The sequence below is a fragment of the Sturnus vulgaris genome, unplaced genomic scaffold (genome assembly GCF_052056855.1).
Source record: "Sturnus vulgaris isolate bStuVul1 unplaced genomic scaffold, bStuVul1.hap1 Scaffold_198, whole genome shotgun sequence".
NCBI classification, from domain to species: Eukaryota; Metazoa; Chordata; class Aves; order Passeriformes; family Sturnidae; genus Sturnus; species Sturnus vulgaris.
In genome coordinates, this window is record NW_028276185.1 from 847,622 (window position 1) to 871,574 (window position 23,953).

Consider the following 23,953-nt stretch of genomic DNA (forward strand, 5'->3'; position numbering starts at 1 on the left):
GAAACACTAGCATGTCTTTCAACCTTCACTAGAACGCGTTCTACTTCTCTGGCGTCTAAGACCTTTTACTCACTAAAAGCACTTAAAACTTATTCCATTTACTTACTTATTGCTCCCTCGTGCTACAACCTAAACCTTCACCTCTGCTTTATGTGTGAGAGGCTTAACATATTTCAATCCATCTAAAGACTTTAATTCAATCCCTGCACTCTGATCTCTCTCTGAAGGATTCAGAGAAACTCTTGACTTAGTGACTCCAACACATCCCCACACTGATTTTAGAGGAGTCGTGTGTCCCACACCCAGCCCCGCTGTCATTCTGCCCAAGCACAGCTGCTCCAGTGTTCCCAATAAAGCTTCCCAGTTCACCCGGTCCCGTTTATTGGGGGGAGGGACCTGGGGGGACTCCAGTCCTTACAAACAGAAAATCCTGGATTTGGGTGAAACACTGACTTGGGGTTTGCTTTCTTTTCCTCCTCCCTTTTGCCAACTCCTGCTGTTTTCTGTCTCCCTGTGAATGCTAATTTTTGCTGTACATTTTCCCTCAGATAATTTAACTGCTTACCATATCAAATGTAACAGTTGTTCTTCACCCAAATTTAACACAAGCAGGTACTACTTCTCTTTCAGGATAAGATCAGAGCTTGAATGCAGGGATTTCAAAGTGAATAAATTACCTTTCCCTCTTTCAGTCTGAAATGAGCTACTGCCACCTGCACTTGCCCTTCCCTTCCTCTCCTGAACCACCGAACAGCCCCACTGGGATGGCAGGAGCTGGGCCTGGGAACTGCTGCCTTTGGAGTTGCATCTCCTCCTCCCGTGGCCGCTGCTCAGAGCCCAGAAGTGCTCTGAGAACTTGAAGTTCTGGCAGCTGGGTTAGAGCCTACATGGGAGGAGGAGAAGGTTCACCAGAGCCCTTCTCCTGCCGTGCCAGCTCCAGGGCAAGGAGTGCAATGGAAGCCAGCCAATGTCCAAAGCCCATCTGCTCTGCCAGTTCCTGTGGGAATGAGCTGCTGCAGAGGGGAAGATTTGGGTGGGAATGTGGTTCTCTAAGAATGCCATAACTAAATGCTTGCATGGGGATTTTGGCTTCTGGAGCAGTGGGGTAGGGCTGTTGTTGGTTCCTACCCCTCCATGCCATGATGATGTAAGGGGTGAGGGATGCCATGTGTGCTGTGCACTGGCAGTGATCCTCAAGAAATCCTTCTAATCCTCTCCTTCGAGCTAGTCAAGCTCCTGGAAATGACAGGACAGAAAAAAAATAAAAACGTGCTCAGTTTTGTGCCCTTCTTCCCTTGTGGGGTGAGGGGCAGGAGGCAGAGGTCCAGCTTGGTCTCTCTCTGACCTTTCCTTTGAGACAACACTGTCTGCTCCCACCACAAAGGCACAGAGGGTGCTCTTTGCCCCCACCAGTGGGAAGTGGCTCTGCTGACCCCACTAAGAGTGCTGGAAGATGAGTCTGTGAACGAAACAGTTGAATATTGCCTAGAGGTAGCAGGCAGTAGATGTGCCACCATTCTCTTTCCAGGAACCCACTGGGAGTACTTGAACTATGGGGACACTGAATGGTGATCAAAATCCAATTTTTACTGAGCACTACATGTGCTTATATACCATTTACAGGAAGGCTGGTAATATTTTCCTGCAATCACATAGACAAACTTTACATAGACAAACTCTCACATAGACAAACTTTACATGTGGACATAGTAAAATCTTATTTCCCATAACCCAGACTTGATCAAGTCCTCTTGCAGTCAGATCTCTGTTTGCTCTTGCCAGGCATCCTCGTTGTCAGGCTGCATTTGCTGATTAAATCTGCAGTACTATCAGTCTCATTTGCATTACCCATATCCACACCTCCCCCGTTTCTTTTAACTAAAAATACACTCTTAAGCGATTTGTCTATTAAATTCTTAACACACTGTAAAATACAAGGAATAACTTCTTGTTGGGGGTTGAATGCTTCGCTTTTCTTTCTGTGGAATTTCTCCCATTGTTATGCTAAGTAATTGTGGCTACACCTTAAAACGACAGATAATGTTCTCTCGTAGGGGGGTGGCTGGAGGGGGAGGGGGGGGGAACCGGAAAAGGAAAGGTGGGATAGGGGGGTCTGGAGCTGGGGCTCTCTCGCTTGGCTCCTGGAGTGGGAAGACAACCTGGGCTCTGCTCTGGCATCTTCCCCTGCCATCCCAGCGCTGAGATCCACGCTCCCTGCCTTTGGACATGGCTCTGCTGCTCTCCCAGCTCACCCTACTACCTCCGGACACTCTGCTGAGCACCACGACCGACACCGTGAGGGGGGAGTCACTTTCCCCATCCCCTCTGTCCCCTGGGCCGCGGCCGCCATCACCCAGCCCTCTTCAACTGCGCGGGACCTGCCCTGCCCCCACAGCACCGGTAACAGCACAGGGAGACGGCCTGCGGCCAGAAGGGACTGGAGCGGAGCTAGACTGTTTCTGTTGCCAATTTTTATAGCTGTTGTTGTTTTTTTGCTTTGTTAGATACCAGTAAACAACTGTTATTCTCATCCCCGTATCTCCTGCCTGAAGGTGTCTGAATTGGACCTAAAATAATTAAAAGGGAGGGGGGTTGCACTCTGCATCGCAGAAAAGGGGCTCCTGCCTTTCCTTAGACCATACCTGTCTTTCAAACCAAGACAGATTTTGGCGCCCAACGTGGGGCATTGCCTGAGGGCATTGAGGGAGGGGTAGAAAAGGGGATAACAGTTCTTAAATTACCCAAGCTTGTGGTAGGTGACACCATGCTGTCCAGCTTACCCTGGATTGGCCTCCATGTGGTCACTGCTATATCTCTCCCATTTGCAAGCCCTTTTTTAAACATGAGTTTCATAACCAAGGTTACTGTGGCTATTATCCAGTTTATTATGTGGGTTGATCAGTTGAGGAATTCATGGATTTTTAATTTTCTCTGGAAGATGGCCACATGGATTCAGAGCTATCACACTCTAAGTGTGTGTTTCTGGGGCTACTTCAATAATGGTACTTACTGTGAGGAAGTGGCAGCAGGTGAAATTTTTTCTCAACCCATCACAGGGTTTTTGAAGTTCACCCCACCAGTCTTCAAGGGGTTCCAATCCACTTTAAATGCTAATGACATTATATTGTGGCTAGTGTTGCTTATATCCCTGTTAAACCTGTTCTATCTAACATTCAGAGATAAGGGGAGATTGACTTGGATAACAACCCTGATACCTACCCCAGGGATTAGTGATGTTACCCCAGAGCCTGATCCTGTCCCAGAGACTAGGGAGGTTACCCCAGAGCCTGATCTTGTCCCAGAGACTAGGGAGGTTACCCCAGAGCCTGATCCTATCCCAGAGACTAGGGATATTACCCCAGAGTTTGACCCTGCTCCACAGCCCACCTCGGAAAGGAACCACCCAGAATGGGTGGGGGTGCTAGCAAAGGAGATACGTGAGATGGGCCAGATGCTGAAGGAGTACCTCTCCCCAGCTGGTGAGAAACCCTCCCCCTGCCTTAAAGAGGGAGACTCTGATGGTGCAGCAGTGGGACCCACAGATGTTACATCTGTCCAGGTTCCAGCTGAACTGCAAGGGCACTCACAGCCAGCAGCAGTTGCCCCTGTGGAAACTAGGAAGTCTAAGATGAAAACAAGGCACCTAGATAATAAGGGTCAGGAAGGGGGCCCCTCACAACCAGCAGGGGAGCCAGAAGTTGAGATCATCACCGAGTCCCTGTCATACGAGAGTCTCCGTAACCTGCGAAAAGACATTGTACGACGGGGCCGTGAGGCTTTTACAACCTGGTTACTGCGGGTCTGGGACCTTATGGGTACAGGTGTGCAACTGGATGGTACTGAGGCAAGGAATTTGGGAGCCTTGACCCAGGACTCAGGTGTGGACCAGGTATTTGTAAGGGAGACAGGTCTCCTTTCCCTCTGGGAGCGACTTTTAATGAGTGTGAGAGAGAGATTTGTCCACAGGGAAAGAATGCAGGAGTACCACCAGAGAACACGTTGGAATACCCTTGAGGAAGGGATCCAAAAGCTGAGAGAAGTGGCAGTGCTGGAGGTGCTCTTTGGGAGGGATGGACAGCATGACAATGACCCTGACAAGGTCAGGTGCACAGGGCAGATGTTGTGGAATCTGGCAAACCTGGGCCCATCTCAATATACCCCCTTTATTGCAATGATTGATGCTGACACCAACCAAGTGACAGTGGGTTCTGTTGCCAACAGGCTCAGGAATTATCAGAGTATGATGGCTGGCCCAGTGCAGGCTCATGTCTCTGCTGTGGCTAAGGACCTCAGAGAGGAGTTTAAGGAGGAGATGAAGGAGATAAGGGAAGAGGTGAGGAAGATCAGTGCAGCACCAGTGAGAGTCATGGACCCCAAAAGTAGAGCCCAACGCCCCCCAGCTAGGGAGAGAGGGTACACCCCACGTGCTGACCTGTGGTTTTTTCTACGTGACCACGGGGAAGACATGAGAAGGTGGGATGGGAAACCCACTTCTGTCCTGGCAGCACGGGTGCGCCAAATCAGGGAGGGGAACACCAACAGAGGGAACTCCACTAAAGTGAGGGTAGCCTCAGCCTCCCATGGAGGTGCAGGGTATTACAGAAGGGAGGATGATCTGTCAGATCCCCTTGAAGGAACCTCCAGTATGTATGCCCAGGAGAGAAATAATAACCAGGGCTAGAGGGGCCCTGCCTCTAGCCAGGGAGAGGCACGGGAAAACCGGATCTTTTGGACGGTGTGGATCCGATGGCCTGGCACATCAGAGCCACAGGAACACAGAGCATTGGTTGACACTGGTTCACAATGTACATTAATACCATCAGGACATGTCGGAAAGGAACCTGTTTCAATTGCTGGGGTTACAGGGGGATCTCAGGAATTGACTCTGCTGGAGGCTGAGGTGAGCCTGACTGGGAAAGAGTGGCAGAAACATCCAATTGTGACTGGCCCAGAGGCACCATGTATCCTAGGCATAGACTTCCTCAGGAATGGCTATTACAAAGACCCAAAGGGACTCAGGTGGGCTTTTGGAATAGCTGCTGTGGCAGCAGAGGGCATTAAGCAGTTGAACACCCTGCCTGGGCTATCAGAAAACCCATCTGCAGTGGGACTCCTCAGGGTGAAAGAGCAACAGGTGCCAATTGCTACCTCAACAGTGCACCGCCGGCAGTACCGGACGAATCGAGATGCCGTGATCCCCATCCACAAGATGATCCGTGAGCTGGAGAGCCAAGGGGTGGTCAGCAAAACCCACTCACCCTTCAACAGCCCCATCTGGCCTGTGCGTAAATCGGAAGGAGAATGGAGATTGACAGTGGACTATCGTGCACTGAATGAGGTGACTCCACCGCTGAGCGCTGCCGTGCCGGACATGCTGGAACTGCAGTACGAGCTGGAGTCCAAGGCAGCAAAGTGGTACGCCACCATTGACATCGCCAATGCATTCTTCTCCATTCCTCTGGCAGCAGAGTGCAGGCCTCAGTTCGCTTTCACCTGGAGGGGTGTGCAATACATGTGGAACCGACTGCCCCAGGGGTGGAAACACAGCCCCACCATCTGTCATGGGCTGATCCAGGCTACACTGGAGAAGGGTGGAGCTCCAGAACATCTGCAGTACATTGATGACATCATTGTGTGGGGGGATACGGCAATGGAAGTATTTCAGAAAGGAGAAAAGATCATTGAGATTCTGCTGGGAGCCGGCTTCGCCATTAAAAAGAGCAAAGTCAAAGGGCCTGCCCAAGAGATCCAGTTCCTGGGAGTAAAGTGGCAAGATGGACGGCGCCAGATCCCCAGTGAGGTCATCAATAAGATCACTGCAATGTCTCCACCAACCAGCAAGAAGGAAACACAAGCCTTCCTAGGTGCCATAGGCTTTTGGAGAATGCACATTCCTGAGTACAGCCAGATTGTGAGCCCTCTTTACCTGGTCACCCGCAAGAAGAACGATTTCCACTGGGGCCCTGAGCAGCAGCAAGCCTTTGCCCAGATCAAGCAGGAGATTGCTCATGCAGTAGCCCTTGGCCCAGTCAGGACGGGACCAGATGTGAAGAACGTGCTCTACTCTGCAGCCGGGAACCATGGTCTGTCCTGGAGCCTTTGGCAGAAGGTGCCTGGTGAGACGCGAGGCCGACCACTGGGGTTCTGGAGCCGAAGCTACAGAGGGTCCGAGGCCAACTACACTCCGACGGAGAGGGAGATCTTGGCCGCCTATAAAGGGGTCCAAGCAGCCTCAGAGGTGGTTGGCACAGAAACACAACTCCTCCTGGCACCCCGACTGCCAGTGCTGGGCTGGATGTTTAAAGGAAAGGTTCCCTCAACCCACCATGCCACTGACGCCACATGGAGTAAATGGATTGCCCTCATCACACAACGTGCCCGTATTGGAAACCCGAATCGCCCTGGGATTTTGGAGATAATTACCAACTGGCCGGAAGGGGAAGACTTTGGCCTTGCCGACGAAGAGGAACAGGAACAGGTGACCCGGGCCGAAGAAGCCCCACCATATAACCAACTGCCAGCAGATGAAACATGCTATGCTCTTTTCACTGATGGTTCCTGCCGCATCGTGGGAATGATCCGGAAGTGGAAAGCAGCCGTATGGAGCCCCACACGACAGGTTGCACAAGCTACCGAAGGAGAAGGTGGATCGAGTCAACTTGCTGAACTCAAAGCTGTTCAGCTGGCCCTGGACATTGCTGAAAGAGAGAAGTGGCCAAAACTCTACCTTTACACTGATTCATGGATGGTAGCCAATGCTCTGTGGGGATGGCTGGAAAGGTGGAAAAAGGCTAACTGGCAACGTAGGGGAAAACCAATCTGGGCTGCCAATGAATGGAAAGACATTGCCACCCGGGTAGAGAAGTTGCCTGTGAAAGTCCGTCACGTAGATGCCCATGTCCCCAAGAGTCGGGCTAATGAGGAACACCGACACAATGAGCAGGTAGATCAGGCTGCACAGATAGAGGTGTCGCAGATAGATTTAGACTGGCAGCACAAGGGAGAGTTGTTCCTGGCTCGATGGGCCCATGATGCCTCAGGTCATCAGGGCAGAGATGCCACATATAAGTGGGCACGAGACCGAGGGGTGGATCTAACCATGGACAGTATTTCTCAAGTTATCCATGACTGTGAGACGTGCGCTGCCATCAAGCAAGCCAAGCGGGTGAAGCCCCTCTGGTATGGGGGGCGATGGTCCAAATATAAGTATGGAGAGGCCTGGCAGATTGACTACATCACACTGCCTCAAACCCGCCAGGGCAAGCACTATGTACTGACCATGGTGGAAGCCACCACTGGATGGTTGGAGACCTACCCTGTGCCTCATGCCACTGCTCGGAACACCATCCTGGGCCTGGAAAAACAAGTTCTTTGGAGGCATGGTACCCCTGAGAGAATTGAGTCAGACAATGGGACTCATTTCAAGAACAGCCTTATAAACACCTGGGCTAGAGAACACGGCATTGAGTGGGTGTACCATATCCCCTACCATGCACCAGCTGCAGAGAAAGTTGAACGGTGCAATGGCCTGCTTAAAACCACCTTGAAGGCACTGGGTGGGGGAACTTTCAAGAACTGGGAGATTAATCTACCAAAGGCCACCTGGTTAGTGAACACCCGAGGTTCCACTAACCGAGCAGGCCCTGCCCAATCTGAGCCCTTGGGAATATCGAATGGAGATAAGGTTCCAGTGGTACACATGAGAGGTATGCTAGGAAAAACTGTTTGGGTGAATCCTGCCTCCAGCAAAGACAATCCCATCCATGGAGTTGTATTCGCTCAAGGACCAGGTTGCACCTGGTGGGTGATGCAAAAGAATGGAGAGACCAGATGCATACCCCAAGGAGACCTTGTTTTAGGGTGAAATACCTATAGTACTGTGCCTATGTCTCTAACTACATGTATGTATATATAATGTAACAGTTTAATTTGATATAGCATATTAGTATGGGAGAAATTCAGGGGTGGATAATTTTGGGGGTTGAATGCTTCGCTTTTCTTTCTGTGGAATTTCTCCCATTGTTATGCTAAGTAATTGTGGCTACACCTTAAAACGACAGATAATGTTCTCTCGTAGGGGGGTGGCTGGAGGGGGAGGGGGGGGGAACCGGAAAAGGAAAGGTGGGATAGGGGGGTCTGGAGCTGGGCTCGCTCTCTCGCTTGGCTCCTGGAGTGGGAAGACAACCTGGGCTCTGCTCTGGCATCTTCCCCTGCCATCCCAGCGCTGAGATCCACGCTCCCTGCCTTTGGACATCGCTCCGCGGCTCTCCCAGCTCACCCTACTACCTCCGGACACTCTGCTGAGCACCACGACCGACACCGTGAGGGGGGAGTCACTTTCCCCATCCCCTCTGTCCCCTGGGCCGCGGCCGCCATCACCCAGCCCTCTTCAACTGCGCGGGACCTGCCCTGCCCCCAGCACCGGTAACAGCACAGGGAGACGGCCTGCAGCCAGAAGGGACTGGAGCGGAGCTAGACTGTTTCTGTTGCCAATTTTTATAGCTGTTGTTGTTTTTTCTGCTTTGTTAAATACCAGTAAAGAACTGTTATTCTCATCCCCATATCTCCTGCCTGAAGGTGTCTGAATTGGACCTAAAATAATTAAAAGGGAGGGGGGTTGCACTCTGCATCGCAGAAAAGGGGCTCCTGCCTTTCCTTAGACCATACCTGTCTTTCAAACCAAGACATGCCCTTAATTTCTTTATTGTTTGTTTTTCCTGAGGACTAATGTCCTCACAATCACATTCTAAATTTTCTCCTGGTTCCCAATACAGGAATTGAGGTGTTGTTGTTTTTAGCTCCAAATCTGGGGAAGTGATTAGAATAGCTTCATATTTTAATATTCGGGCATCAGTTAACCATTTCTCAGCTTTTTGATTCAGAATTCCCCTTACGTTATGAGGGGTGTGGACCACTAGGGTCGCCCCAAAGGTAATTTTTCGGGCTTCTTCAATTAAAAGTGCTGTGGCCACTGGGGCCTGGAGGCATGTGGGCCAACCCCGACTGACAGGGTCGAGCAGTTTAGAATAAAATCCCACTGGCTTTCGACTGCCTGCCCATTCCTGGGTGAGTACCCCATATGCTGTTTGATCAGAGGTGTTTACAAATAACTGAAATGGTCTCTCCAAATCTGGGAGACTGAGTACAGGGGCTTGAATTAAAGCATGTTTGACCTTTTCAAAACTTTTATCATCCTCTTCTGTCCATTTTAGGCGATTAGTGGTAAGCTTTTCATATAGAAATTTTACTTTCTCACTAAATCCCTCTATCCATTGGCGACAATATCCCAGCAATCCCAAAATTGTCCTCACTTCTTTTTTGGTTTTTGGAGGTCCCAGACTTAAAATTCCAGAGATTCTATTAGGATCCAATTTCTTTTTCCCTTTACTTAGCCAATGTCCCAAATATTTTACTTCTGGTTCTCTGAAATGTAATTTGGCTTTGGATACCTTCAATCCCTGCTGTCCCAAAAAGTTTAAAAGTTTTATAGTCCCATTTCTTGTAGATTTCTCGTCTTTTCCTGCTATTAATAGATCATCTACATATTGTAACAATATTGTAAGGTCTGGTGACTTAAAAGATTGCATTAATTCTTCTAGGGCTTGTCCAAAGAGATTAGGGGATTCTGTCAAGCCCTGAGGCAATACTGTCCAAGGCAGTTGTTGTTTCCTGCCCTTATCAGGATCTTCCCATTCAAAGGCAAAGCAATCTCTGCTACTTTCCTCTAATGGGCATGCCCAGAAGGCATCTTTTAGATCTATTACACTATACCAAGTGTAGTCAGGGGACAACTGGTTTAAGAGAGTGTAAGGGTTTGCCACTACAGGAAATTTGGTAACAGTTCGCTGATTTATAGCCCTCAAATCCTGTACCAATCTGTAATTCCCGTCTGTCTTTCTGACAGGCAGAATAGGAGTATTATGTGGGGACATACATGGTTCCAAAGCCCCCTGTTGAAAAAGGTTTTCTATGAGAGGCTTAAGGCCCCGTCTCCCTTCCAGTGATATTGGATATTGATGAACTCGGATAGGTAAATCGGGATCAGTGATTTTCACTTTGATAGGTTTCATTTTTAACTTCCCTATTTCCCCAGGGGTGTACCACACCTCAGGACATATTTGCTCCTCATCCTTTTGGGTTAAAGCAAAAGTTTTAAGCTGCCCTTGGGATACTTCAATTTTCAAGTCCAATGCTATTATTAAATCTCTCCCCAATGAATTATTTTCTGCCTCTGGCAGTAACAGCAGATCTTTTAATTCAATTTTGTTCTGGGTCTCAATTTGCACATTTTTAATAATATGGACCCGAAATGGTTCACCTTTTGCCCCAACCACTCTCTACTAGGTTTACAGCCTTTTGGTAGGTGTTTAATTGCGGATTTTTCGGTTTCTGTATCTACTAAAATTCCACCTCCTCTCCCTGGGGACCGATCCTTAATTTTATCAAGGGCTCTTTAGATGGTATGGTCCCCAATACATACAGCCCCTGATACCCCTATTCATCTTCCTGGAACTTTTTTTTTTCATCCTGTATCTGTTCTTTACAATTTTTCCTTATTTGACCTTTCTTGTTACAGTAAAAGCAGGTTCGCCTTGGTGAATAATTTCCTGCTTAATTTCCTTGTTTCGGTGGGGGTTTTCGTGGTTTCCCTCCCCCTTTCTGCTGGGTTTCTTTCTGTGTTTCACGAACTGCAGCTATAAAGATTTTAGCTTTTGCTTTTTGCTTCTCTTAGCAATTCTTGTAACCCCCGATCTTGCCAATCGTCTAACTTTTCTAATTTCTTTCTAATATCTCCCCATAATCGAGCAACAAATTAGGTTTTGAGGAGTGCCTGACCCACTTGTGTGTCAGGGTCTATCCCGGAGTACATTTGGAGATTTTTCCTCAGCCGCTCCAACCACTCAGTCGGGGATTCGTCCTTTTTTTTTTGTTTTTGTTCACTAAAGGCTTTATTAATATTTTGTCCTTTAGGAACTGATTCTCGGACACCTTTAACGAGTATCCATCTTAAGTCCATCATATTCTGGCAATGGACATCATTTTGGTTATCCCAGTTAGGATTATTTAATGGCCATTTCTGGTCTCCCCTAGGTCCTATCTGATGCTCCCGGTCCCATACCCTCATTCCAGCCTGTCTGATCATTTCCCGTTCTTCTGTGGTGAATAGGATACTTAATATAGATTGTAATTCCATCCAAGTATACATACTTGGTCCGAGGAATTGATCTAGTCTCTCTGATACCCCTATAGGATCTTCTAATAGTTTCCCATTTCTTTTTTAAAGTTCCTCACTTCCCCTGTGTTCAAGGGAACATTTACAAATCCAATTAATCCAGCCTGTTGTCCTGCTAATGGCACTTCCCTCAGGGGGTAAAGGCGAGCCTTTGTGTCGTTATCTCCCTCCTCTCTGGTGATACCATCTCTCCTGGTATTCCTTTGACTGGAGCGAGTTCTCAGAGCTATGGGAGTACCAGGAGGAGAAGTGGGTGCATGGGGGGGTCTCCTGTATTTTCTGTATTATACGGAGGTGGGAGATTGTCAAGGGGTTCCCAGGTAACCTTTTTTATCTTCATCCTCTTTTTCTTTTAAAGTATATATCAAGGATGGCTTGGACTGTTTTGGCCACAGGGCAGCATACTCACATTCCTCGTTGTTAAATGTTTTTTTACAAGCCACATATGTATTTAATGCCTGACAAATCCAACCCTCAAATGATCCGAACATGGGCCAGTATAGGTTATCTTTATGGATCATTTCTTTGGTTCATTCCACCATGCAATATTGAATCAATTTTTCTTTACTTTTTCCTCTGTATACCGCCCCTGTGTCCCAACATTTTAATATTACTCCCAAAGGCTGCCTGGTGGTATTTCTGGTAACCTACTTTTCTTGTCTTTATTTTCCTGGTCTCCTTGTGGACCAAATGAATTTGAACCTCTTCGTGGGTCCCTGGGACTCAGAATCTTCCTCCCTCTTTGTCCCATTTTTGCCTCAAGGGACTATCTTGAGGTGTTTGTACTCCCCGATGTGTTCCGCCCGAGTCCTTGCCTCTCCTTGGGTCAGGATGGACTGGAACCCGCCTCTACCTGGGCTGGGATGGGAAAAGCAGCTTTTCCCTTCTCCCTCCGTGACTGGTGCGTTGCAATCTGCTTTTCTTTTCTTCCCTCTTCCCCCATCCCCGGGTCCTGCCTCTACCTGGACTAGGATGGGAAGGACCCAGCCTCTACCTGGGCTAGGACAAGAAAAGCAGTCTCTCCCTTTGTGCTCACTCGCTTCGTCCGGTCCCCGGCCAGGTCCCTCGCGGGATGCTGGAAACGCGGATAGAAGGACTCCACTCTCGCTTCGCAGCAAAGGCCACGTCTCATTCAGGCAAGCACACAGTCATCCCCACCAAACCACACAGATACTCACAGTCCGATGCTCCTGTCTGGCTCTCCGTGCACGAGAATTACAGGTGATTTTGCCGCGGTCTGCCGGGGAGATTTTCCTTGCTCAGTCTCTATGGTGCGGGACGTCGATGGGTCCCGAGAATCACTGACGAACCGGGGCCACAGCAGTGGGGCCCCTCCCCGAAATCGCAGCGCCTCTCAGGGCTCCAAGGACGTCCCGGGTTTCGGCACCAAATTGTTATAAATGAGAGACAAAAGTCTCGATATTCAGCAAAATTTAGATTGCTTTATTTGATATAGAAAGAGCAAGCAGCGCGCTGGGGAACGCGAGGGGTCACCGCCCACTCCACGCTCCACTCAACCTTGGTTTGCAGCCTCTTCTTATACTGTGGGTTCTCGTTGTAATCAATAATTTTTTGGATTTTTGTTGTCATAAGCAGTGGTGGTTGAATAAACATCCTTATACAAAGCCTTTGGGTGATAGTCAGTCACAGATAGCCATCTGGTCCTGGTAGATAACCACCAGAGAAGTTCTGGGAGTCTGGTCCTTGAGATAGGCAGTATTGATTAGACAAAGGCTGGAAGGGCTTTTTGGGAAGTCTGATTTTGCAAGGTGGTAGCTGATACAACTCATTTGGAAAACATAACATATTATATAATGTAACATAATACAACATAATATAACAAGGTGATTTTAAACAGAATTATTTTATCATATAATTTCCATTATCTAGTGTCCATGCTTCACTTCAGAGCTTAGTATTCTGGTTTATACAAACCCCAATGCTTTTGTGATTAACACGAATCTTTTATCAATTATCATACTGAGAACCCCAAAACTCCCCCTGGACCCTCACCTGGGAAACCCCAAATCCTTGGAAATTCTCACATGGGAAACCCCAAATCCTTGGGAATGCTCACCTGGGATCCCCCCCAAAAATCTCATTTGGGTACCTGGGAACTCCAAAACCCCCTGGAGCCTCATCTGGGAAACCCCAAATCCTTGAGAATTCTCACTTGGAACCACCCACACCCCACCCAAACCCTCCCCAGAACTCCCCAACTCCTCCCCCACCCCCTAACCACCCTTTCCTGTCCCCAGCTGTCCGCCCCTGCCCTCCCCCCCGAGCTGGGCCAGGCAGATACCATGTGGCGCCGAGCCCTGGTGGCCCTGGTGGCCCTGGTGGCCTTGGTGGCCCTGGCCAAGGCCTTGAGGACACCGAGCACTGTCCCCGCGGCACTGGCTGAAGCCAAGGTCACGCTGTATCAGGCCCAAGTGGCCCTGGAAGAGCTGAAGGACTCCAGAAAGGCCGAGGTGGCCCCGGCGGTGGCCCGGGGGACCCTGGGGGACGAGGACGAGCAGGAGCTGCGGCACCAAGGGGTCCTGGCTGAGGCAGCAGTGATGATGATGCTGGAGCGGGAGGAGGAAGGGGCACAGCAGTGCCAGAGCTGGCTATGGGCTGGGCACAGGCTGGCCGTGGGGCTGATGGTGCTGTGCGCTGCTGTGTGTGAGTAAAAACCAGTATGGACCAGTATAAACCGGTATAAACCAGTATAAACTAGTATGGACCAGTATAGACTAGTTTGGGTGAACTGGGCTCTGGGCCAGGCACAGGCTGGCCATAGGGCTGATGATACTGTGTGTCAGTAAAAACCAGTATAAACCAGTACAGACCAGTAAAATCCCATATAGACCACTATAAACCAGTATGGACCAGTATAAACCAGTATAGAGCAGTACAGACCAGTACAGACCAGTACAGACCAGTACAGACCAGTTTGGGTGAGCTGAGCTCCAGGCTGGGCATGGGCTGGCCATAGGGCTGATGGTGCTGTGTGTGAGTAAAACCCTGTATAAACCAGTATAGAGCAGTATGGACCAGTATAGAGCAGTATGGGCCAGTACAGACCTGTACAGACCAGTTTGGACCACTAGAGACCTTCCCCTGTCCCAGGATGGGGACACTGGGCTGGCACTTGGAGCACTGGGAGGGAACTGGTTTGGTGACATTGAGATGGTGACATTGGTATGGGGAAAATGAGTTGGTGGCACTGGGATGGAACTGGTGACACTGTGACACAACTGGGTGCACTGGGACAGGGACACTGGGACAGGATGGGGGATACTGGGATGGGACAGGGACACTGGAATGGAACTGGGAGCACTGGGCTGGTGACACTGGGACAGGACTGAGGACACTGAGACTGAACTGGGGACACTGGGGTGGTGCCATGGGTGGCACTGGTGACGCTGAGATGGCACTGGGGACACTGGGATGGAACTGGGAACACTGGGAGGGGACGTTGGGATGGGGACATTAGGAAGGGACTGGTGACACTGGGGTGGTGACACTGGGATGGCACTGGGGGCACTGGGACAGGACCAGTGACACTGCATTAATGAAACTGGGACAGAACAGGGGGAACTGGGATGGAACTTGGGACACTGGGATGGTGACACTGAGCTGGCACTGGGAACACTGGGCTAGTGGCACTGGGACAGGACTGGTGGAACTGGGCTGGTGACACTGGTATGGGTCAATGACGGGGTGGCACTGGGCTGGCATGGGGACACAACTGGGAGAACTGGGACAAGAGCACTGGGACAGGACTGGTGGCACTGGGATAGGACTGGGGACACTGGGCTGGAACTGGGTTAGTGATAGCAGGCTGGTGGCACTTGGGTGGTGACAGACAGAACTGGTAGCACTGGGTTGGTGACACTGGTATGGTGACAATGGGGCGGTCATACTGGGACACAACTGGTAGCACTGAGACAAGAACACTGGAACAGGATGGGGGACACTGGGCTGGCATGGGGGACACTGGGATGGTGACATTGCTATGGGGACAATGGGGTGGTGACACTGGGATGGGACTAGAGGCACTGGGATGGGAGTGGCTTGGTGGCACTGGGTTGGTGACACTGGGCTGGTGACAGTGGAATAGAACGGGTGGCACTGGGATGGAACTGGGGACACTGGGTTGGTGACACCTTGGTAGCCCTGGTGCCACTGGGCTGGTGCCACTGGGACAGGGCTGAGGACACTGGGATGCAACTGAGTTGAGGACACCAGGCTGGTGGCACTGGGATTGAACAGGTGACACTGGGGTGGTGACACTGGGGCAGCCCTGGGGACACTGGGCTGGTGGCTCTGGGGTGTCCCCGGTGCCACTGTTCAGGTGCCACTGTGCTGGTTGCCCTGCTGCCGTGTCCCCGGTGCCACCTGTGCGGTGTCCCCATGTCCCCGCAGTGTCCCTGGACTCAGTGCGCTCTGCCCTGGGGGTGGCCAAGGACAGTCACCTGCTGCTGGCCCTGGGCATGGTGGCCGTGTCCTGCCAGGTGGCCCTGCAGGCCTCAGCAACATTGTGGTGACACCTGGCCACCATTGCCTGTGAGCACCGGGCCATGGCCCAGCGCCTGCGAGACCGCGCCCAGTGGGTGGCAACAGCCAGGACCAGTGCCGAGGCCACCGCGGCCACCAGCAAGGTCACCACAATGTCCAGGGGCGGCTGGACACGGTGACATGGCACCTGGGGACCTTGGTGGATGCTGTTCACCAGGACATGGTGGTGAAACATGGGGGACATGGCGACAGGGATTCCCCAGAGCTGCCCAGGCCCTCGGGGACATTGTGGTGGCCTTGGGGACATTGGTGGAGGGACACTGGGGACCTTGGTGTCCTTGCCTTGGGGACAACGAGGCCACCCTGATGTCGCCTGTCCTGTTTTGGGTCACTACAATGTCCCTGCAGTGTCCCCACGTGACCGCAGTTTGTCCCCCTGAATCATTAAAATCCGGTATAATCACGGACAAAGGCGCTGTAACTAATTAAAGTTACAAAGTGGTGTGTTTATTCACCGGCACGGGAGTCACCTCCCAAAGGCGTGACCGCCCCGAACAAGGTTCTTTGCCCTCTATTTATTGCCCAAGATCTTACATACAATACATGTGCATAACCCCAGCACCTCCCATCCCCATCCCATATTAAAATGAGCCCATTCGTCCTTCACGTGTGCGCAGTTCTTCTCTTGAATTGGGTCGGTGCTCTCGACATGGGTCAGTGGTCTCGATGGATGAAGTCAGGAGAGTCTTCATCAGGTCTCTGTGATCCTTTGGCATGATCCAAGGACTCGTGCTTCATAAATAACGGTTTATTATTTTATGTTCTTCTATACCTAAGTTCATAATAGCAGATAATTATACCAATTAGCTCTTGCCTAAGCATCAAGTAATTACCTACCTAACTTACATCTGGGCCATGGAAACTCCTTCTACCCTTAGCAAAAATCTTAACTCTTTAAAACCATGATTCAACTCTCCATGTCTGTGCCCCACCATGTCTTTGTCCCTCCGTATCCACACCCATGTCTCAGTTCAGTGTCTTTATTTTCACCCGTGTTGGTTGTTTTAAAAGGATGAAAATAAATGAAAAGCAAATCGAGGCTAAAAGAAAAGGATTTCCGTGTCTGTGTGAGCTGAGGTCCTATGTGTGAGTGGGAGGGAAAAACATTTTTTGGAGGACTTTCTACCCCACTGTCTCCAAAATCTTGGTCTTTGCCTCAGTTCATCACCATTTGGCTATGAAAGACAACCTTGGACAACAGGAAATGAAAATCCTGGAACCAGTGAGGTTGGAAAAGGTCTCCAAGACTGTTCAGTATTCCTGGATGCCAGCAGGAGACAGGATGAAACACAGATTTTCTGGGGATCAAAGTCAACAAATCTGCTCTCCTTAAGGAATTCCCAATGTCAGTTTCAGCCCTGATGGACGTTCCTGCCCCTGTGTTCATCCAGGTGCCCACAGGGAGACAGGATGATGCAGAGACCCCCCCCCCAGCCAGGTGTCTTCCCAACACAGATCACCAGGACCACGGATCACCAGGGCTCTGCCCAACGGGGGTCACTGGGGATCATCCAACACCGATCCTCCCATGGGGGATGGAGCTGGAGCAGAGCACGAAGCTCTTCCCACACTCGGGGCACTCACAGGGCTTCCCTCAGTGGTGACTCCGTTGGTGTCGGGTCAAGACTGAGTTGTCTGAGAAGCTCTTCCCACACTCAGGACACTCGTAGGGCCTCTCCCCAGTGTGGATGCGCCGGTGGACAGTGAGGGTGGAGTTGTGCTTGAATCCCTTCCCGCAGTCGGGGCAGCGGAAGGGCTCTCCTCTGTGTGAATCCGCTCATGTCTGATGAGAGTGGAGCTTCTCTGAAACCTCTTCCCACACTTGGGACACTCGTAGGGCCTCTCCCCAGTGTGGATGCGCTGGTGGTATTTCAGGGCAGAGCTCCATCCAAAGCTCTTCCCACATTCCAAGCAGGTGTAGGGCCGTTCCCCTGTGTGGATCACCTGGTGCTGCATCAGATAGGAAATAGTGCTGAAGCTCTTCCTGCATTTCCCACACTCGTAGGGCTTTTCCCCAGTGTGGATCATCTGGTGTTGCATCAGCCCTGAGCTCCAGCTGAAACCCTTCCCACATTCCAAGCACTTGTGGGGCTTCTCCCCTCCAGGAGGCTTCTCCACCAGCTCTGAGCTCTGCCTGCATCTCTGGCCGCCTTCCCGGCTCAGGGAGGGTCTTTCCTCCTCGCAGCTCCCTGGGCTGGGTGTGCAGCCCCTCCTCGAGTGGGATCTCTGGGGCTTTTCTTCCTCCTCCATCTGCCCACACCTTGGGAATAGAAAATCCTGGTGTGGGGAAAAAACAAGAGAGCTCCATGGACTGGGTGTTCCTCCTTACCCAAGTTATCTCTGGAAGTCTTTGGGCATCTTGTGTCTGTAATAACCTCCCAAACACCAAGATTCAGACCCCAAATCCTCCTGTCTTGGTTTGAAAGACAGGGGTCTGCTAAGAAAGGCACAAGCCTCTCTTTGAAATGGAGAATGTAAACCCCCTCCCTCCAAATTATTAAAATTTTGAAATTAAGGGGCTCTTAGGCAAAGATATGGGTATAGGGATAACAGTTCTTTACCAGGTAAATTAAAATAGAAATACAGTATTACAAAGAACAAACCCAAAACACTGACCTAGTCAGAATACAACCTGACACTCTGTCAGTCAGGCTGTTGGTAGCAGTCCCATTAAATGGTAGCTGCAGTCCTCCTGGAGTGACAGATGTGGTTCAGGTGAAGCAGTGCTCCTGTAGAGGGGTGCAGTTTTCCTCCAAAGGTTAATGATGATGCAGAAAGGTCCAGTTTTCCTCCAGAAACCAGTGGGTAAGGGCTGCCTTGGTGTTCCAAATCTCAGATTTTCTCTAGGTAGGAAAGGCTTGGCTCCTCCCCCTGGCTGGAGCATCTCCCAATGGGATGATGGAATTTTATCAGTCATGCAGTGGCACTCAATGGCCCATTAACAGAAGATATCTTCCTGGAGGAAGGATGGGTTGTGGAAAAGATAAAGAACACTGCCCCACCTGGTTTTAACAGATGGCCCATTAGCAGAGGATATCTCCTACACAGATAAGGATCACTGTCCCACATATGGTGATAGAATACATACTTTTGGTCACATCTGTGACCTAAGACACATCCCCTGCTCGTCAGGGCCACCAACAGCTTGGGGCATCTGCTCCTCTCTACAAATAACATATGGTATCTATGGATAACATCCAGAGGCAGTTTTCATACTGTTGGGCCTTCAACAGGAAAGGCTAAAAATGCTTCCCATGACCTGCCTCATCCTTTGCTGTTTTGATTTTCATACACCTGGGTGCTGGCTGAATCTCTTCAAAGAACATTTTTAGCACTGCGTGTTTTACCCCACCTCTTGAGAGAAAGCAATAAAAAAATTCTTCAGTTCAGACTTAATTTTTGGTGTGGTTGGCCACTCACATTTTGAGCAACTAATTTTCCATGGTACCTCTTCCCTTTTCCTTATTATCTATAAAAAGTACATCTGGACATGAAAATCACCACTATTACTGAGATTCACCTCAAAGCCCAGAGGACAATCTAGCACAAAATATTCTCCCTGTGTACTGCACGACAAGAAATATTCAGAGGAAAATACAGTGGCAGCTGAGGCTTGTGGAACTCCCAGAATACTGAGCCTGCAGAGGAGGCAAACAGCCCTGGCAGTGCCTGAGGGGACTTCTCCTCACAGACTCCTCTCAAAGTGTGTCACTTCAGCACGGGAAGGCTTTCAAACCTTTGCCTTTCCTTCCTCCTGTGCTAAAATTTAAGGTTCGTCCTGAGAAAATACTGAGCTACAAACAATTCTCCATTCCTCAACAAAGCTACTCAGGTGCTCAACCGAAGAAAGAGCAAAACTAAAGGTGGTCAGAAATTTCCCATCAAGGCCTATTTGCAGAGAAACCCCACCGTATGGGACCGAATATTTATTAGCATCAGTTCACTCAAAAGAAACCCAACCCTGTATTAAGAAGAGTTTTAAACGAACTTGAATTCTTTTTCCTCACATATCAACTGGACTGGTTTGTTCCTTTTTTGTCCTAGAGAGAATATTAGAACGATTTGCTCTTGACAGGACTCCTTGGGTGGCCCCCAGCCCTGGCTCCTCACCACGCCTTGCCTGGGCTGTTAACGCAGCCTGTCAGCACCGCCTGACTTTGGCAGCCTGTTCAGACCTCGGGCACGGCTGGTGCCACGGTCCCCTCTGGTGCCACGGTCCCCTCTGGTGCCACGGTCCCCTCTGGCTCCTGGCGTGTCCCTGCTGCTGGAGGAGCCCTGCTCGTGCTGCTGCCTGTGTTCAACAACCCCAGTCCTGCTCCCCAAGCAAAGAGAGACCAAAATCACTGCTTTGGGCAGCTCGTTTGAACGAGTTGAACACTTACTCATCTCTAACACAGACCTCTTAACACCCACACACCAACACCAGGAAGTCACCGCATTTACAGAAGTGAGGAAGCCTGAGCGGCATTGTAGCACATTGGGTTTTTTATTTAGTGGAATCATTCCCTCTATCACAAGCCTTACTTGTCAAACTGGATTGTGCGATGCTATTGTCTTGCTTGTGTTAGAGAGAAACCAGGGAGAAATTAGCTAAGAAATAAGAACCACACTTGGGGCTCGGGCTTGTCAGACAAAGGGAGCAGGGCGGCACCTGCCCGCTTTGCCCGAGTCCCTGCTCCTGCCGGACAAAGGCGGACGCGGCTCCGTGCAGGGCGAGCCGGGCGCTCCGTGCCGGGGCCGGGGCCGAGCGCTCGGGCGGGCGGCGCTCAGGATGCTCGGGCAGCGCCGCGGGCCGGGCGGGCGCGATGGAGCCGCCTGAGGGCTGGGACCCCTCCGGGCGGCCGGCCCGGCGCACGCAGTGGCTGCTCAGCGCCCTCGCCCACCGCTAGGGGCTGGAGCGCGGCGTGGAGAACGAGATGGTCGTGCTGGCCAGCGGCCCGGAGCAGTCCCTGCAGGAGATCTTCCAGCAGCGGGACTGCGCCGGGCCGGGCCGCATCCCCGGCGAGGAGTCCCGCACGCTGTGCCGGGCGCTGGCGCCGGACGAGGCGGCGGAGCCCGAGGAGTGCGCGGGGCTGTGGGACGGGCTCTGGGCCGAGCTCACCTTCCGCCAGCTCCACGCGCGGCTCTGCGGCCACTTCAGCACCCGCGCGGGGCCGCGGCTGCCGCTGGGCCGGGAGGGCGAGCACATCGAGAGCCACATCCGCCCGCGCAGCCCCCGCCGAGCCCGAGCGGCGGCCGCCGGGGCCCTGCTCCCGAGAGCGCTGCGAGGAGATGGTGGCGCTGGAGCGGGCCGAGGAGCGCATGGCCGAGCTGCAGCAGGAGAAGGGCAGCCTGCGGCAGCTGCTGGAGGACGTGCGGGCCGCCCTGCAGAGCAGCGATGCGCGGTGCCCGGCGCTGCGGCTGAGTCCGGGCCGGCTTCTGCACCGCGCTCCCGGCGGCGGCTCGGGTGGCCCCGAGCGCTTCAGGAGAGATGCTGCTCTCGGAAAGTCAGTGTTTAGAACCCCTCCACCTCCGGACTGAGACCGAAGTTGCTCGTTCATCCTCGGCATTAACTTTCCAGCAAAGTTTAGTTACAAGGGAGGCTTTTAGGAGAAATGTATGGCATCGGTGAGCCATTAAATATGTTTGTGATGAGCACTGTTCAAAGTGTAGGGGAGTTCAGCTTAACAAACCCACGTGTACAATGCTGCTGCTGCTTCTCCTGCACGTGCAGCCAGGATGTGCTGATAGCAGATGCTGGGTATGCACTGCTGCAGGGTTTTTCCTGAAGTAAGAAAGAACTTTGGGATTCTTCCCTGCACAAGCACGTGCAGTGCCTCAGTCATAAGTGCCTCAGAAATATCAGAAGTGTGTCTTCTTCAGAGTGTGGTCACAAGGGTTCAGAGTTGGAGCCAGTTCTGCGGGCAGGCTGATGAATAGTCTGGGGCTCCTCTGCAGAGCCCCATTCATTCTGGGGCTGCTTTCTGCTGGTTCTGCTGGACTGGCTCGAGTGAAACACACACCCAATTAACAGCAGTTAAATTACTCTGGCATGAAACAGTGGGAAACAGGCAGAGCAGTGAAGGGCAGCATGGACCAGTTGTTCTGGCAGGTCTGACGAGGTCTGGTTTGATACAGCACTCACAGAACTCTGCTCCACTTGCAGTAGATGACTGTTCCTCTTTACAATATCCAGCCAGGCAGGTCAAAGACACTTTTACCATTTTCATCTTCAAAAGGGAGAAGAAATCAGCAGCAAACATGAAGTAACTAGTCAGAGGACCTGGGAAGAAACAAAAGAACAAAGAGTGGTGGATAAAAACAGGTGGAGCAGTGATCCTTATCTCTGTGGGAGATATCCTCTGCTAATGGGCCATCTGTTAAAACCAGGTGGGGCAGTATTCTTTATCTTTTCCACAACCCATCCTTCCTCCAGGAAGATATCTTCTGTTAATGGGCCATTGAGTGCCACTGCATGACTGATAAAATTCCATTGGGAGATGCTCCAGCCAGGGGGAGGAGCCAAGCCTTTCCTACCTGGATAAAATCTGAGATTTGGAACACCGAGGCAGCCCTTACCCACTGGTTTCCAGAGGACAAGAGCTACCAGACCTTTCTACAGCATCACTACTACAACAAGACCACTTCATCTGGACTGCTACCACCACCCTAACTAGCGGGGTGTCAGGTTGTATTCTGATTCTGTCAGTTGTTTTCTTTTGTACTATTGCATGTATTTTTTTTTCTCTTATCTTTTTTCCTATAGAATTGTATTTCTGACTGATTCTCTCATTGGTTTTGCTTTCAAACCAGCACATGTCTGGAGGGGATTTTGGCTGAAGCTTGATATTTGGGGAGTTTTTCATCCGTGTGTTAAAGTTTGGAGGATTTTGGGCAGGAATCTTGGTGTTTGGGAGGTTATTAGAGACACAAGATGCTCAATGACTACCAGAGATGAACTTGGGCAAGGAGGAACACCCAGTTTATGGAGCTGTCTTCTTGTTATTTCCCCCTAAACCAGGAATTTTCATTCCTCAGGTGTGCAGGGATGGAGGAGGCAGAAAAGCCCCGGAGATCTCTCACGAGGAGGGGCTGCAAACCCAGCCCAGGGAGCTGTGAGGAGGAAAGACCCTCCCTGAGCCGGGAAGGCGGCCGGAGATCCAGGCAGAGCTCAGAACTGGTGGAGAAGCCTCCTGGAGGGGAGAAGCCCCACGAGTGCTCGGAATGTGGGAAGGGTTTCAGCTACAAGTGCAGGCTGATCCAGCATCAGATGATCCACACTGGGGAAAAGCCCTACGAGTGTGGGGAATGCAGCAAGAGCTTCAGCAACAGCTCCACCCTGATCCAGCACCAGGTGATCCACACAGGGGAACGGCCCTACACCTGCTTGGAATGTGGGAAGAGTTTTGGGTGGATGTCCTCCCTGAGATGCCACCAGCGCATCCACAGTGGGGAGAGGCCCTACGAGTGTCCCAAGTGTGGGAAGAGGTTTCAGAGAAGCTCCAATCTCCTCCTACACGAGCGGATTCACACAGAGGAGAGGCCCTTCCGCTGCCCCGACTGCGGGAAGGGCTTCAAGCAACATGGCAACCTCACTGTCCACCGGCGCATCCACACTGGGGAGAGGCCCTACGAGTGTCCTGAGTGTGGGAAGAGCTTCTCACAGAGCTCTAACTTGACCAAACACCAACGGAGTCACCACTAAGGGAAGCCCTGTGAGTGCCCCAAGTATGGGAAGAGCTTTGTGCTCTGCTCCAGCTCCATCCCCCATGGGAGGATTGGTGTTGGATGATCCGCAGTGACCCCCGTTGGGCAGAGTCCTGGTGATCCGTGGTCCTGGTGAACCCCATTGGGTGGGGGGAAGTTGTTGGAGAGATTTCTCTCTCTTTTCCTTCTGTTGCTATGATTTGATTGTAATAAATTCCCTCGCTGTGCCCAGGCTGTGTCTGTTACACCCGTTTTGCTGTTTTGTGTGTTTGCTCTCCCTGTCTTAATCTGATCCTGGAGTTCCTGGTTAAACTTTCTCTTCCCTTGCAGCTGGAGGAGCAGGATCAGAGTGGCTTTGGTGGGTGCCTGGCATCGGGCCAGCGGCCATGGGCACCCCTGAGATTCCAGTGTGGGGATGCATTCCCCCACTCCTAGATAAAGTCCCACCCAAACTGCGGCCAGGATGAAACA

The 23,953-nt window shown here is 51.2% G+C and overlaps 1 protein-coding gene across 1 annotated transcript in view; it reads left to right on the forward strand.

Moving 5' to 3' along the window:
* The window catches only part of LOC148217871 (uncharacterized), a 218,515-nt gene extending 195,035 nt beyond the window's left edge, over positions 1 to 23,480 (forward strand). The window contains 2 exon segments of the mRNA XM_088158321.1: positions 6,473 to 6,478; positions 22,975 to 23,480. Of these exon segments, the coding sequence (XP_088014447.1) occupies positions 6,473 to 6,478; positions 22,975 to 23,480 (512 nt within the window).
* Positions 23,481 to 23,953: the final 473 nt, after the last annotated feature.